The sequence below is a fragment of the Girardinichthys multiradiatus genome, chromosome 8 (genome assembly GCF_021462225.1).
Source record: "Girardinichthys multiradiatus isolate DD_20200921_A chromosome 8, DD_fGirMul_XY1, whole genome shotgun sequence".
In the NCBI taxonomy this organism is placed as follows: domain Eukaryota; kingdom Metazoa; phylum Chordata; class Actinopteri; order Cyprinodontiformes; family Goodeidae; genus Girardinichthys; species Girardinichthys multiradiatus.
Genome location: NC_061801.1, coordinates 23,622,780 through 23,639,364, shown reverse-complemented (window position 1 = coordinate 23,639,364; position 16,585 = coordinate 23,622,780). Strand labels below are relative to the sequence as shown.

Genomic DNA, 16,585 nt, shown 5'->3' with positions numbered 1-16,585 from the left:
CGGCGATTTGCTGTTTGTACACCATCAGTAGGAGTGGAGAGTGGACAAGATAACCTTAACATTATATGATATGTAAAATAAATTTGACATACCAATATATATAAATCAATATAGAAAAAAATAGACTGAACATGTTGTATGCAGGTAACAGCCTTTATTAATGCAAATAATTAAAAAGTATTTTCGGTTTTAATATCGATGGACTAATGTGTGTGATGTCAAGCCACGGCTGCATGGGTCCTGCAACTGCAGCCTAAACCAACCATGAATAAAATTAGGATCACCTGCGCATCTGCAGGTGTGCTGTGGAATCTGGAACCAAGATCACAGCAGATTCTTTAAATCCTGCAAGTCCCAAAGTGGGACCTCCATGGATCGTACTTGTGTGTCCAGTATATGCATGAATAGATTGAAATCTGGACAATTTAGAGGTCAAGTCAACAGCTCAAATTCGCTCTTTAAGCTACGTCCATCTTTGCTTTGGGACTGGATACACTGTCCTGCTCAAAGAGGCCACAGCCATCACACAATATTAATTCTATGAAAGGGTGTAGCCTAAATGCTCTGCAACAATGCATTGGTAGTTGATACATGTCAAAGTAACATTCATATAGATGGCAGGAACCAAGATCATTGCCCAATGCATCACCGATTCCCACACTGGTCTGCCTTCGTCCCAACAGGGCATCCTGGTGCCATATGTGTTTCCCTGTAAAGTGACATGCAGGCAGCCCGCTAGCAATGTGATGTAAAAGAAAATGTGGCCACCTTTTCTGGTCTGCGGCTATCCAGCCTTACATGCAACAAAAATAAGATAGACTGTGTATTCAGATGCCTTTCTCTCAGAACCAGCATTAACTTCTTCAGCAATTTCAGCTCTAGTTACACATCTTTTGTATTGGACTACACAGGCCAACCTTTGCTCCCAATGAACATCTGTGTGCCTGATGCACTGTTCTTTCTTTAGACCATTTTTAACAGATACTTACCTCTGCATTCTAAGAACACCCCACAAGGTATGCGGTTTTTGAAATGCTCTGACCCAGTTATTTAGCCATCACAATTTGTTGTTTGTCAAACTTGCTCCCATCCTTATACCATTTTCCTGCTTCTAACACATCAACTGAGGCAAAAGGATACACTTGGTGACTAATACAGTGGACCTAAAAGGTCTACACGCCCGTGCTCAAATTACATGTTTTTGTGATGTAAAATAAACGAGACCAAGATAAATCTTTTTGGAACTGTTTCCTCCTTTAGTTTGACCTACAACCTGTCCAGCTAAACAGAATGAAATCTTCTAGGTGGAAAGTACAAAATAAAAAAAGTTAAATAATGTTGGTGCATAAATGTGCACACCTAACCTGGGGATGTGGCTGTGTTCAGAAAGAACCCCAATATACAAACTCATGTATATATGAGTCATTACATGTCTGTCGTCATTTGAAATGCCTCTGATTGACCCCGATAAAGTACAGCTGTTCTAGTAGAGCCTTCCTGACATTTTCTCAGTCACGTTTTACAGCTAAAGCAATGATTCACAGAGACGTTCCAAAACATCGGTGGGATCTCATTGTCAGAAGGTATCACTCAGCAGAAGGCTACAAAATAATTTTCAAGGCATTAGATATAAAATGTATATAGCTTGGGAATAGAGTAAAGAAAATCATCATCAAGTGGAGAAAACATGGTGCAGTAGTGACAAAATAGCAAGAGCTGGACATCCATTCAAAATGTATGAAACATAAGAAGAGAACAGGTCAGGGGGGCTGCCTGAGGCAAGGAGCTGCAGGAACTTCTGGGAGTACTGACTCTGTAGTACATGTGACAACAATCTCCTGATTTCTCCCCACGTCTGGGTTATGGGGTAAGGTGTTGTTTTCTTACAAAGAAAAACATTCAGGCTCGGCTAAAGCCTGTTGGAAAATGTGTTATGGTCTGATGAAACCAAAGCTGAACTTTTTGGTCATGAGGTCTCTCCTCATTGGCATTAAACAACACTGAACATAACTTAAAGAACATCATACCTGCAGTTAGGCTTAAAGGTGACAGTATCGTGCTTAGTGCCTGTTTATTTTCAGTGGAAATGGGACCTTACTCAAAGTGTAGGGAATTATGAATAATTCCAAATACCAGTCAATGCTGGCGCAAAAGCTTCTAAGCTGAAAATGAAGAGGAAATTGATCTTCCAGTATGACAACAACCTGAAGCATACATTAAAATCCATAAAGGAAAAGCTTCATATGAAGAAGATTAAAGACGTGGAATGGCCCAGCAAGAGTGCAGATCTAAATCCAGTTGAAAATGTATGGGTTGATGTAAAACAGGCTGAGGGCAGGAGACAACCTCGCAATCTCATCATATTTCAAGCATTGTTGCAAAGAAGACTGGGAAAATACTGTAGAGTCAAAATGTACCCAGAAAGCGGGCCTGCTGTAAAAAATCTAAATGTGATTCAACAAATTATTAGTTTAAGGTGTGCACACTTGTGCAATCACACTGTTTTACTTCTTTATTCAATTTTTTTATTTTAACTTTCCCCAAGCTTTTTCATTTCTATTCTGAACTCCCTTCAAATGATTTAGCACCTAACCTTATCTCTGAGACTGATCTCAGCCACCCTATCTGGAAGAAGCTCATTTCTCTATGTCACGATCAATATCTCATAGCTAATGGTCGGAACGTAAAGGGAAACTTATATCTACACTTTAACTTTTCTTAATTGGATTGGGGCACCACCAACATTACTTTAGGAGAGACCTCATCCATTTATTTGTCTCCTGCTCCAGCCTGCAGTCATTCTTGATCAGGCCACCAGGATCTTAGAACTGCTCTGTTTGAGGCAGAGACCAATCTCCTGAACTCGAAAGAGTAACCTGCCTTTTTCCAGTTGATAAGCATGGCCTCAGACTCAAACATTTGACTAATTCGGATTTGAAAACTAGAATTTGAAACCATTGTGTGTCTTGTCATGGCAAATTAAAGCAAAGTCAAGCCCTTTTACTTTTAAAAATATCAAACATTTATTGATGTAATTCACAATATTACATGCTTTCACTAACCAACATTTCATAGAAGACTTACATGAAGTTTGTTTCCCACCAGCTGGCCTGCAGTACTGCAACATAAGCTGAATAAAATATATTTTATTGTGTAAAGTAAATAGCCTGTGACTTTAAAAGACCACACCAAGCATAACGTTGGATCTTGAAAAATGCTTCTTAAAACAGAAAAAAGATAGGCCTTCAAGTAGAAGTAAGACTTAGTAAAGCTGAAATCAGCATTGCAGTGGGTCATTTATGGTTTTCATGGGTTAATTATGGGTTATTTCTTATTTATTTTTGTTTTATTTATGGGTTATTTATGGGTATTATGGGTTAAATCTTCTTTTTACTGAACAGACAGTAAAACTCTAACACAAATGTTCCATAAAATGACATATTTGACGCTACATTAAAATAAGTGTAAGTGCACTAGAACTTCTCTGATGGGTTTAAGATGTTACCTCATTCTTTTCCTCAAACATGTTTATGGGTTATTTTGTGTTTCCTCTCTGTGATTCTTAGTCCAAGCCAACAATGTGACAGAACCATCTCTAAGAGCTGCTTTCCAGTAACACCACTCTGAATAACCACACTCATTGAGCCGGTGAGATGCGCAATTCAGTGATGTAGGTTTGTCCCGACTGCAGCTTCACATCACCACCACATCCTCAGCAGCAGGACACCCAGCGTGCAGACATAGTGGAGTGTGCTTGGATGCCACAGCGGGGTGCTGTTGCACAAGTCGGAGTCACAGCAGTGAATTCGCACCCCCGGCAGCTCTTGTTGCTGACAGTGTCTGGATGTAGCACAACCACTGGTCAGGGCGATACCAAGGGCCGCTGCAGGGACACAATGGTGGAGGTGGGGGGAGGAGAGTCAGTCAATCAGATAAGAGTGATGAGCTGGTGTTTGGCTCAGCAGGAATAAAAAGCATAACTAAGCACTGAATGCTGCATGTGGATAATGAGGAAGACATTTACGAATCTTCAGAATACACAGGAAAGAAAAGGCAGCTCTTTGACAAGTACAATTTGTGCAGCACATAAAAAAGAAACAAATTTTATTTCACTAGTCATTTTGCATGGTATAATGTGCGACTGGTATGTTTATATAACTGCAAAACATTGAGAGTTTCAGCGCCATTCTCAGTTACTTGCATCAAATGTAAATCCCCTTTTGTAAAGCACTTAGTCTTCTCCCATTTTACTTTTCACTAGGTTGGAGCATACAAACAGAGGGAGCTTTGCACTTCTTCATTCCACAGATTGTCCAGATTCCCTGGTCTCCTTTTATTGTCTTTTCTCTTCGGATCACCCCACTAGTTTTCTTTAGGATTGAGGTTTGGGTACTAAGATGCCCATGGAAGAAGGTTGATTTTGTGTCTGGTGAACCATTTCCGTATTGGTTTTGCCCCATGTTTTACATCATTAACTTGTTAAAAGACTCAGTGACCATTCATTTTCATTTTTGTTTTGTCAGAGGGCATGGAAGTTTTATTTAAAATGTCCTGGTAAAGTTCATGTTATCATGCACTCTAATGTGGTTCAGAACGTTTTTGGAAGAGAAAAAGGCCCCAGGCATCCCAGGTCCTCCACCATGCTTTTAACAGTGGAAAGGATGTTGTTTTTTTATACTCATAATCGGTTTTACACCAAACCCACCTGGAATTGCTCTAATCTGACACATGGCTTTAGTCAAGTACCCAGTAGCTTTTAGCAAACACCCCATGACTATGTTTGTGATAGTAGGACAGAAAATGGTTTTCTTGGCATGTCTACCAAACAACTGGTTGGCACATAGAGTGAGCTCTGAAGATTTTTTTTAAACTCCCTTATCATCATGCACACTGTTTTTGGATTTTTGTCCAGCCTTTGGGCCTGTAGCCAAGAGAAATTAGTGTCATCTTATTCAAGGGAACAGCCAGTCATGGTTTACTAATCTCAATGTTCCTGAATAACATAGCAAAATAAATTATTATTTAAAAGGTCAATTATATTTATTTTATGAGGTTTGTTAACACTTACCTAAAAATATTTCCTAAGACAAATTCTTTTCTCCAATGAATAAATGTACTCAAATTGATGGTTGGATATCTTTTTCAAAATTCTGACCTTTCACGTACATTTTATCTGCTCCTCTTCAAGCACCTTGAAAATGTCCTTGCTGGATCCCTACCTTGACTTTAGATCTGGTCCAAATGTTCTCTTATTCCACAAAGATCCTGGAATCTTTAAGATATTAATGTGTTTAAGAGCATGTTATTCTGTAATGATCAACAACTGTTGGTTTGAATGCCTGTTAATACATATAAAAGTATATCCCATTTGAACGACTGCATTCTTCTTATTTCAAAATTCTGAAAAACATTTTTTTTCTTTAAATCTGTGATTAGTTTACTTTAAAAAGTGATTAATGCGTTAAACTCTGAAATGTAAACCTGCCTTTTTATTTCTTATAAATATGACATATTGGAAACCTTTATTGGAAAAAAATTGAATGTTATGCATATAACTACTGTTCCCTAAAGGAGAGGAATGAATGTCCTGGCTAAAGCCACCTCATAGCTACCACACTAAGCGTGTTTCCACCGCATCAACTAAAAGGCAACTGTTTTCTCTTTCTGGCTGAGTTTGAAGAATGTGGAAGGAAAAAAAGAAAGATATTTTATTTTTCTTATTAGTTGTGTTATACAGCATGTGCATACCTAAACTCTGGTTGGTTGATCTGCATATGACTCCAACAGGCACCCTTCAAAGGTACCAGCTCCAAGATGAACTAAGAAGAAAGCCCAGTTCAATCAAAATCAAGCCTGATCCACTTGGGAGATTTTGTCTGTGATACATTTTTTTGTGCTTCATACTTTTTGTGTCTTTTACTGAATTTCTTTTGAAGGTTTCTACCAAGTTTTTTCTTGCTCATTGTTTTTTTTTTTCAAGATTTCCATCCTTTTTCTCTCCTCTTTTCATCTTTATATTTTTCATCATCTTCTTTTGTCAAGTTTATTCTTTTTCATGCCTCCAGTGTGCTCACCCAGAATCACACAGTTACTTTCTTTAGAGTTTTTCAATTTGGTTCCAGAGTGGTCCAAGAGGGAAACCCTTAAACATCCATTGTCCCGGGCCAGACAAAACCGCTGTTAGACCCCTGCCAGAAGAAAACCTTCAGGGTTTGAATTGCAGGTCAAGGTGACACAACAAAATCTAGATCACAGTGTTTGAATTGTTTGATCCTTCTTCATTTTCCCTCTTAGGCCACAAAGCTAATTTTTCAGAGCGCCATAGCGGGTCTTGTCGGTTAAATAGCATCTGGTGATACTTTTAACCCATTTAACTCTATTGACGTGAAATTGTCTTAAAGCACTCTGAGTGTTAATGCAACCAAGCTGCCTCTTGATGCATAATATACACACTCCTAGGATCATAGAATTATTTTGCAACCATCTAGCAGTCTAAATCTGAAGAACTTGGATTGGGATTTTACAGTATAAATCTATAATTGAACTACTGTGATGATGGACCAGAATGGATTGCACAGAAACATATGAAGTCATTTAATTTCAAAGCCCTGTTTAGCAATATTAGCACCAATAAAATAATCTACAAACCTGAAACTGGGAAATTTGTTTCATTACGACTTTGCTCAATTATGTCTAATACCATTAATCTGCATTATACCCACATTTATTGTGCCTTATTCAAATTAATAATCTCTACTAATTTAAACATGTGCTTGACAACAAAAACACACTTATTTTATATCTTTATATAACTGTGAATAAATTAATGCACACACACTGAATGCGCATGGATATGTGCAGAGACAGTACAGATTTCAGCCTTGGGTAGTTTTATTAGAAGTTTGTTGAGCACTGGCCATTGACCTTTGATAAAAGTTAGAACCTTTTTTAGGCTTAGAAAATACCTTGGGCATTAATTTTTTCATTCAGAAATTCTTTCTCCTTTAGCTGTAGGAATGTAACAGAATTAGTGCTAGAATCCTTGTTTTATTTTGAGTTTTAAATAAATAATTTGGAAATAGATCTTATTGTGATTAAAAATACATAAAATATGTGATTATGTGTAATTAATTTAACTGGTTAAATAAAAATTATTTTAAAAAATATACAGTAGTTTTTTTCAAAAACTTAGACTTAAGGAACAAATGTATTATGTGACATTAGGAACAAATTCCTCCTTTTCATGGATTGCTGATAAATATGAAAGTGATTTCTGATACTTTAAACTGCAGCTAAGTATTGCTAAACTTATTTTTGATGTTGAAACTGCAGCTCGTGTAAGCTCAGTAATATGTTGTTGACATCTTTGTTTTTAGCAACCACACAATAGCTTGCTTAACATTTTCTCACTTTAAAATGTGCAGAGCTTTGAGTTAGAGGCAAATGAAGTAAAGGACATTTTTAGAAGAGAAGGAAGCTATGGATTAGGGTTTAGTATTTTGGGACAAAAGAGACCAGAACTATAAGACTCTTTCATGGAACTTTGCCAGCATCTGTTTGATTTGGAATTGACAGGGTCACATGAAGATTAAATGGGCCGACTGGCCACAGATTACTGCCAAGACATTGGTACTGGAGCTTGTCATACAGTACATGACATGCAGTTCTTGTCTGTGCTCGCTGATTCTCTTAGCAACTGCAAAACCGTGCCACATCAGCCCTTTCAACATGAGCAGATTTCTTGAGATGTCAAGCAGAGAAACAGCTGGGCTACCCACGCTTCTGTGGATCTGCTCCATCATCGTTCCTGCCTTGGACGTCCGCATCCTTCATTTGACTTAACATCAAACATTGAATGACTTTCAATTTACTCAGCAGAGCACATCAAAGTTATATAACTATCTCCTTTGCAGAGAAATAGAATATTCAAATCTGCCAGACAAGGAACATTTGCATGAATGTATGATTAAAAATTATAATGCCGATATCCAGTGGTACATCAGGGTGAATTAAAACAGAGAAGTAAAAAAAAGGCTCTGAATAAAAACACAAGAACATTTGCTCACTGAATTAAAAGATAAGGATAGTAAAAAGCCTGACTTACTGCTTTCTGTCTTGATGCAGAAACGATGTTTAAAGCCATTGTGTGAGTGGGTGCAGGTGATGACCTCTGGGTTAGAGCATCCCAAGTCCACGTACCTCTGGCCGTGGATGATGTTGCAGCCATAGCACTGCAGACCCTGGACTGCAAAGGTTAATAGAGGAATATGAATGAACCATTTTGATCTGAACTTACCGGGTGTAATGAATTGCAGTCTGCATGATGACTATGGGGATAAAAGTATAAACACTAGACACTCTAGAAAAGACTGTGATGCTAAGAAGAGAACTGAAAGGTGAATGATTCAGCGTGATCATGATTAGCTTTAATTGAGACCTCTGTTTGTTTATACACATATAAGTTTTGGATTTGTTCGAAAAGAACAACTCTGTCTGGAAAAAAAAAATCATTCTACCTCGCAACATAGCCAAAAGACCAGGAGACAGATGTCTGAATATGATGTGAAAAAAGAGCATTTAAAGAAATGTAGTAGTAAGTTATCTGTTTAAAAACCAGTTCTAAAGTTAGCAGATGAGACATCATACAATACCTTGTGAAAGTATTCACACCCCTTGAACTATTTACCTTTTTCCAACCACAAAATTATATGTTTTATTTGGATTTTGTGCACAAGATCAACACAAAATAGATCTTAATTGTGAAGTGGGACAAACCCCAAAAATGTCTAACAAACAAAAAGCTAAAGACATGCATTTGTGTCCTGCCTTCTTTACACTGATACTCCAAAATAAAATCAACGGCAAACAACAGCCTCCTGAAGTCATCAAATTAGTAAATTGAGTTAATTTGCGTGCAATTTAGTCTCATTATAAATCCAGCTGTTCTGTGAAGGCCTCAGAAGTACGGATTGAGTTTATCTTTGACCGCTGATGTAGCACATACTCTTAAATTTCTAAAGGCCAGATCAAGCCACACAGGAAGTCAGATACAGAAAGAGTAAAGTGCATCCGGTGCATTTCAAAATAAGAGACACTCAGTTACATTATGTCAGATCCAGTGACACAAGGTCACAAATAATTCAGAGGGTCTCAGGAGTTATTTGACACTATGGACAATGAGAAGTTCATTCTGAAAGTGGAAACCACAACATTTTACAATTTTGCATGACACCATACATCCTTTTTACAAGGATGACAGCAGAAAGGAGAAGGAATAGGAGAAGGACAGAGTCAGTGTGAAATAGGGGTCAACATACAGCCAGAGCTACTACAATAAAATGGTTAGATCAAAGTATAGTTATGTGTTAGAATGGCCTAGTCAAAGTCCAGACCTAAATCCAATTGTGAATCTCTGTCAGGTCTTGAAAGTTGATGTTCACAGATGCTTTGCATCCGAATTGACTGAGCTTGAGCTATTTTGCAAAGAATTAAGGACTAAAATATTTGGTTTTATGAGCAAAGCTTGTCTTCATAAACTGTTGACTCAGGGCAGCTGAACATGAAATCACACCAGACTTTTCAGATTGCTAATTCTACAAATTTACAAAAAAACATGTTTTTCTTCAACTTCACGATTATGCTTTACTTTGTGTGGTCTATTACAAAAAATCTCAGTAAAACACATTGAAGTTTGTGGATGTTACATGACAAATGTGACAAAGTTCTGAGGGTGTGAATACTTACAAAGCCACTGTGATTACATACATACATACATACATACATACATACATACATACATACAATGTATGTGTGTGTAGACACACTGTACATATACAGTATTGTGCAAAGGTTTCAGGTAGGTGTGAAAAAATGCTGCAAACAAAAAATGCTTTCAGAAATATAAATGATGATTGTTTATTTTTATTAATTCATAAAATGCTAAGTGAGTGAACACAAACATACAGACAAAGTCATTAAGAACTATCTTCAGCATAAAGAAGAACAATGATTACTGGAAGTGATGGTATGGCCCCCACAGAGCCCTGATCTCAACATCATTGAGTGTGTCTGGGATTACATGAAGAGACAGAAGGATGTCAGAAAGTCTTCATCCACAGAAGATCTGTGGTTAGTTCTCCAAGATGTCTGAAACAACCTACCAGCCGAGTTCCTTCAAAAACTCTGTGCAAGTGTACCTAGAAGAATTGATGCTGTTTTGAAGGCAAGGGGTGGTCACAGCAAATATTGATTTGATTTAGATTTCTCTTTTGTTCATTCACTGCATTTTGTTGATATATTTTTTAAAGCGTTCTTTGTTTACAGCACTTCTTCACACCTGCCTAGATCTTTTGCACAGTACTGTATATTTATAGGAGAGGATAGCATGAGTTTGGTCAGGTGGATGGTCACCAAATTATCAAATGACTTAAACATTTTCAATATTGGTAAATCTTTGTTAAAGTTCATTTTGAAAGTATTTGTATTGATTATAACTATGTATTTAATGAAATCAACAAAATATATGTATGAATGCATGGAAAACAGTGTTTTGTACTTGGAGTGTGTCTTATTTTTGTGTAAAAATAAAACATCAGCTTGAAAAGTGAATGGCTAATTAATGCATTTATTACATCTTTGCATTGCATTTATTATTGTTTTATTGTATTTATTTAGTTTATAAGTATGTGAAGTAATTGTATTTCGAACTGGAACTATTTCTGTCAATATGTGGCATTAAGACAAAGACAGTAACACATTAAGACAAAATCTTTGAAACTGATATTTCTTTACGTTGATCTTGGGAGCATGTTCCCAATAATTGAACATTTTCTGATGTGCCCAATCCATTTATAAATGCAACCTTTAAAGTTCATAAAGTGCAATAATGATTTATGTTCATTTAGGTTGTGCTTCATAATTTTCATGATCAGATGCATTGATGCATTGTTTTATATGGCATTTTCCCACATGCTTGCTTTCCTGTCAAACTTTTTATGTTATTAGTACAATTATGAAGGAAAGCATGGTTAAAAAAATCTGTCTTTATTGATGATAGTAATAGTGATGTTCTTTGTGTAAAGGAGCTGCCATAAAATCAAACTTACATTAGAAGAATATCCTCTAATTGTAATTTAAGTTGTAAAGATCTCTCCAGGAGTTGGAAAATTAATTTCGATGTGGAGCATCAATTTCTTTCTAAAAGCAATTCATCAGTTTGATAACATTGATATTTTTGTATAGTAATTGTCATTTCTGCATATATCTTAATGCAAGCAACATTGATTCAAAATGTTATATATATATTTTTTTTCTTTTGTGCTCAAAGATGCTCTTTCTCCAATATCACAACTCATACCAACAGTTAGCCTGCCATCTGCAACTAGGAATTCCCAAACTGTGTCTTTACCAGCTGATATTTTGCAGCAATAAGTGCAGAAAGCTACAACACAAGAAATCAACATAATGATTTTACTTTATAAAATTTGTCATTTCATGCTTATGCCATAGTCTTGAGAGAAGAAGGGAGGCATTTAATTTTGACCTTCCTGGTTAAAGGAAGTCTAAATATATTACATGAAATAAAATGAAACATATTACCTAGGGGGAAGATGCTTACATATGTATGTGTTTACATTTGTTTGTGTATTTGCCAGGGCTTAGATCAAGTGCTTAAACATGTGATGAGAGATCAATTGCACTAGATAGGCGCCCGGCTAATTTCCTATGTGGTTTCTGTGACAGTTAATGAAAACAAATCAAAATGATATGTACATGCAGAAATGTCAATATATTGTTAATATGCCAAATTTAAAATAATTTTCTAAAAATTGCCTTGAAAGGGATTAAAAAATTGCCAAAACACAACTGATAATTGTACGACTAGAACAAGAGATAGTACTGATCTAATCAAGTCACAGATGGACATGGAGATTATATTTACCTAAAGAAATATGCTTCTCCAACGATAATTTTAGCTTTTGATTTTTGCCGTGCAATTGTTTCACTTCCCAAATGTTTAACTCTCTTAAGAAAGTGGGGATAAGCCTAACCAGAACAAATCCATCAGGGCTTAAAGGGATTGGCTGAGAGTTCAGCCCGCTCACACACCTGTGGTTGCCCTCCAAAAGCCTACCCATATAAGATGGAGGATCAGCTTTGGCTGAAACCAATCCTCCCTCTTTATCTGTGCAGGCCGTTGGACTCTGCAAGCGCAGAGCGTCAGGCTGCAGCCTCTTGCCACCTCTGCTCTGTTAAATAGCCCACCAAAAGCTTTGATGGAGCTTTCAGGAGCGAACTAATCCCAGGCAAATGCTCTTATAAAAATCACTTTAGAAATCAGCTGGAATCATTGTAAGGCCTTGCAGGGACACAGAACACACGCCAGTCTGTAGGTGAATGTGTTACAATTCCCTGTTAGTGATAGCAAAAGCTATCATAAATTCTGACATATTCTTGCAAACAACCTGATTGAATAATTGCTTTTCTGTGTTGTAATACACAGCATTCATGAAACATTGAAAAGGCAGCCTGCTATGAGCATTTTGTCAACATATCGAGGCTACAATAAAAAGACAGTCAGCTCCCTTGGTACAGTGCAGTTCATTATGAGCCCAAATGAGCCTTCTTGCATTATGCATAAAAAATGTTGATTAACTCTGAATCTGTTGTGACCTAAATTTAGTTTTACTCATTATTAGCATCATGGGCATGCATGTTATCTCAAAAATCAGCCCACTATTTCCAGGGTGCATGCTTTGTGCATTTAATGAAAACATAAAGATGGCTAAAAATGAAAGGAATAGCTTTTGAGCCTGTCCTGGCAGCTTATGCAAGCAGTATGGAGGGTCTGGTTGCCTTGTAGTGTTGGTGGGAGATTTGCTCTTCAAAAAGGGGTAAAGGAGATATTCCATCTGTTGCTCAAAGCAAACAAATAGCTGAACAGTGAGATTTTATTTTAAAGATCTGGAGCATGCAAAAATAACAATAGAGCAAACGAAAGCAGCACAAGATGATTGTTTTGCTCAGTAATTTTACATTCACATTCATTTTCGGGCAATTCATCTTTTTAAACATGCCCTATTTAGGAGTTTTTCTCATGTACAGTTAACATGCATTTAGAGTTTGAAATATGTACAATATGCAACAAATTAAACAATGTCATGTATTAAATATTACAAAATGTAAAGCTGGCACATGTTTGACCATGTTTTTCAATGTAATGAAAAAAATGAACTGGTTCCTGAATTCTTGGCCTCTTCTCTGTACTTGCTCCTGTCTCAGGTCTTTAGATTATGTTAATATACCATACTGCACTTTACTCTTATAAAAAAAAACTATCCATATTTCACTTAATAAAACTAATCTGCAAATAATATTGGTTTGGTTACAAAAACTGCAAGTTACAGTGTAATTAGAATAATTGGATTTTTACTACAGAAACATTTATAATTTTGAAGAAAAATATAGTCAGAGTAATAGTCATAATTTCAGGTAAAATATAGCCAGTAATGCATGATGTCCACTTTAAAGTACAGATGACTAACCAGAGTTTACTCCTCAACGTAAAATAGATGCTTTAAAAATCGTATAACTATGAAAGTTGTTAATTGATGGTACCAATTTCTTCGTACCTGTAGGGGGGTCATAACATAGAATGACTGGCAGGATGTTCCTCAGGTGCTTGTTAATGAGGTAAGAGCACTGTGATGCAGGTACCTTCCAACAGGGCTACTCGCTGCATAAAGATTTCACCTAACTAATATAAATAATGTGGTGGGACTGTAAATTATCTTTTAAAGTACATGTCAGGCTGTTTAGCCTCTGATTTAGGTTTTCTTTAAACATTTGAAATATCTGGTGATTTTTTCTCACTTTGTTCTTGTACAGCATTCTGAAAGACAGTGAAGTACCAGATAGCCCCCAACATGGCAGCCATTTTGGGGACTACATACATCATAGTGCCCTATCCCTATTCTGGCTGACTAAATAGCCATGTGGGTTTGAAAACATTTTTGTAAACTTGCTTTGGCTGCACAGTAGGTGGGGTGACACACAGAAGTCCAATGAAGTGGCTTATGAAGTGAAAATACACCATCAACAACCACTCACACAAGAAAACCATTTTTGTCTGCGCACTGTAGTCACCATGAGGCAAAAAGTGGTTAAAACCCTTTAAAAAAATACACTTACACTTAAAGTATTAAAGATTTGGAAAAAAAAACCTCTCATCTAGCAATTTGCCCTTCATTCCTTTTCAGAAATGCTCATTTATTTTCAAATGTAGCTGATAAATTGTATTAATCCCATTACTTAATTATTTCTTATTTATTTATAGTAATTCTGGAAGAAAGTTTTACAGAAAACAAATTCTTTGGAAATCAGATGCTGTTTAAGTTTGAAATCAAGCATGCGACGTGCTAATCAAGCCACTTTCATCACTGTCTGCCGCCATTGATGCTGCCAGATCAATAAGTCAAACAGCTACCGCAAATCAGCCAAGATGCCTTCTTTGTTTCTGTACTCAGAGTTGGAATTAGATGTTTTGTGACAGCGAAGAGACCGGGCATCAAATAAAGCAACGCAACATTTCAGTATGAGACAATTTAACATATTATTTTGATGCTGGATACTGTTGGAGATGAAAATTACAGTCAAACTTCCTCAGGTCAATTGCTACTGCTCTTTGGGGAAATTCCCTTTGCCTCTTGTATGGATACATGATGTATTGCTGGCAGGCATGGATTTAAGCTCAATAGTCATTTAAAGGCTGAACAAAAGTATTTTTCATTGAAATAAGCCCTTAAAAAAGCTTTTCATTTTGCAATGTATTCTGTATCCTCAACAATCCTTTTCATGGATTAATTTTCTTTTCTTGATATCTTACAGCTCTTCAAAGTTGACATGCACAACCCCCCCCCCCCCCCCCCCCACACACACAGCATCTACAACAAAATGCATCTCACTCACCTTGTGTCAAGCAGAGCATCCAAACCAAAGTAAATCCATACACCAACCAGGTATGCAAAGTCATGGATGCAGCACAGGATTGAGGGTCAGTTGTCTGTGCTGAAAGAGTCAGAGATTTTCCTCTGCTCACATATAATATCCCAACAAACCAGATGCAGAGAAAAAATCTTGCAGAGATCCTACTTGCCTGAACCCAGAGGAGCCCAAGCGTCTGCCTCCCACTCTGCCTCGGTGAAGCTCGCACTCTGAATGAGGGATCTGATGGTGAGCCTCCAGTGTGAGGGGGAGCCAACCAGCCAGCCAGTCAGCTCAGCTCAGTAGCCAGTCAGGCAAAGAGAAGAGGAGGAGGGAGATGATTTGAGTGAAGAAACTAAATAAATGAATGTCTTCATAGGCGGTGTCCTCAAATCCTAGGAGGGTCAAGATGCTAGAATCTCTCACAACTCATGACAAAAAAAAAAGGAAAACACACATGGGACTATCATCATAGAGATGAAAACAAACAAAGTGTGATCCTTTTCAAGCTGGGACATACAAATCAATCAGGGCTTAATCCAAATTGATAATCCATTGCTTCTAATAATAGCTCAATCACAATGTGTTAAAAGCCCAGGGGCCAAATGGGATGGGACACCACAGGTTCAGCTTCTGAGAGTATGGAAGTGTGCATGTTTGTGCCTTGGAGTGGAAGCAATGCCAAAGCACGCCCAAACACCAGCACACACACACACATGTTGCAAATAGGGCAGGTTATCTGTGCTTGGTGTATCACTACACACTCGCACAGGGGAGAAAATTCTATCTAATCAAGAATTAAAGATTAAATCCTTTCTTAGAGACTGTAATGCCAGAGGATAAGGCAGGCTTTGTGGTAAGCCCTCATTCCCTCCCCGCCCCAAGCAACATATGGTCTGACCTGATAGATGGCTGCTAATGACTGCTATCATTCCTATTAAGACATATTTACAGCAGCTTGTTGGGATTTCTGCACATTACAATGGAACGTGGGGAAAATAAAAATGCATTACAGCTTATATACAGGGCAGACAATGTGAAATTATGTTGCAGTTCATCTTTTCATAACGATGCACACACACTTGGTTAGTATTTGGTAATGTGTGCAGCTGTGTGTAATTTGTTTTTCCTCTTATTTCTGAGTCATTGTTTGTGCGACTGTGTGGGAAGGAAAAGAGGCATTGAGATCATTCTTTGCCAAGATTCAACCTTCTATTTGCATCTCATTTATTTCCTTGAATTCCCAGGGAAAGAGATAATGTTTTGTTTGTGAAGGATTTTTAAAGGTATAAGTCTCGGACTTTAAGGTTACCATTCTCAACAACTCAAATCTTAGTGAAGATCATTAAAACACAGAGGGACAAAAAGCAATTGCTAATTACATTATTACTGAGCGAAACATTTGGCAACCATCCCTACACTGAAACATAGTGGTGGCAGCATCATGACCTGGGACAATTTTTTCTAGATGGAAATGGGGTTTTTGCAGATGAAATAAGCAACATTTCCAAATATCGGTCAGTTTTGAACTAAAACCTTCAGGCTTCTTCTAGAAAGCTGACGATGAGGAGGGATTTAATTTTCAGCATCACAGTGAGTTCAA

At 37.2% G+C, this 16,585-nt stretch overlaps 1 protein-coding gene across 2 annotated transcripts; it reads right to left on the bottom strand.

Moving 5' to 3' along the window:
- Window positions 1–2,998: 2,998 nt before the first annotated feature.
- Window positions 2,999–15,573, bottom strand: LOC124872810. 2 transcript variants are annotated; one of them, XM_047373164.1, is made up of 4 exons: window positions 15,155–15,573; window positions 14,968–15,066; window positions 8,105–8,245; window positions 2,999–3,883 (listed from the first exon to the last, which is right to left on the bottom strand). In XM_047373164.1, the coding sequence occupies exons 2-4, from the start codon at window positions 15,029–15,031 to the stop codon at window positions 3,699–3,701; spliced, it is 390 nt and encodes a 129-aa protein (XP_047229120.1). In that variant the 5' UTR covers window positions 15,032–15,066; window positions 15,155–15,573; the 3' UTR covers window positions 2,999–3,698. The 2 variants fall into 2 exon arrangements, with proteins under 2 accessions (XP_047229120.1, XP_047229121.1); XM_047373165.1 differs by lacking the exon at window positions 15,155–15,573 and having other exon boundaries at window positions 14,968–15,148.
- Between the last annotated feature and the right edge of the window lie 1,012 nt (window positions 15,574–16,585).

Excerpts from the sequence above, each read along its gene's own strand:
- LOC124872810 (XM_047373164.1), bottom strand. The coding sequence starts at position 15,031 with ATGACTTTGCATACCTGGTTGGTGTATGGATTTACTTTGGTTTGGATG. Across the intron at positions 8,246-14,967 it reads GATGCTCTGCTTGACACAAG|TCCAGGGTCTGCAGTGCTAT; the intron begins GTGAGTGAGATG and ends TAACCTTTGCAG. Across the intron at positions 3,884-8,104 it reads CTGCATCAAGACAGAAAGCA|CGGCCCTTGGTATCGCCCTG; the intron begins GTAAGTCAGGCT and ends GTGTCCCTGCAG.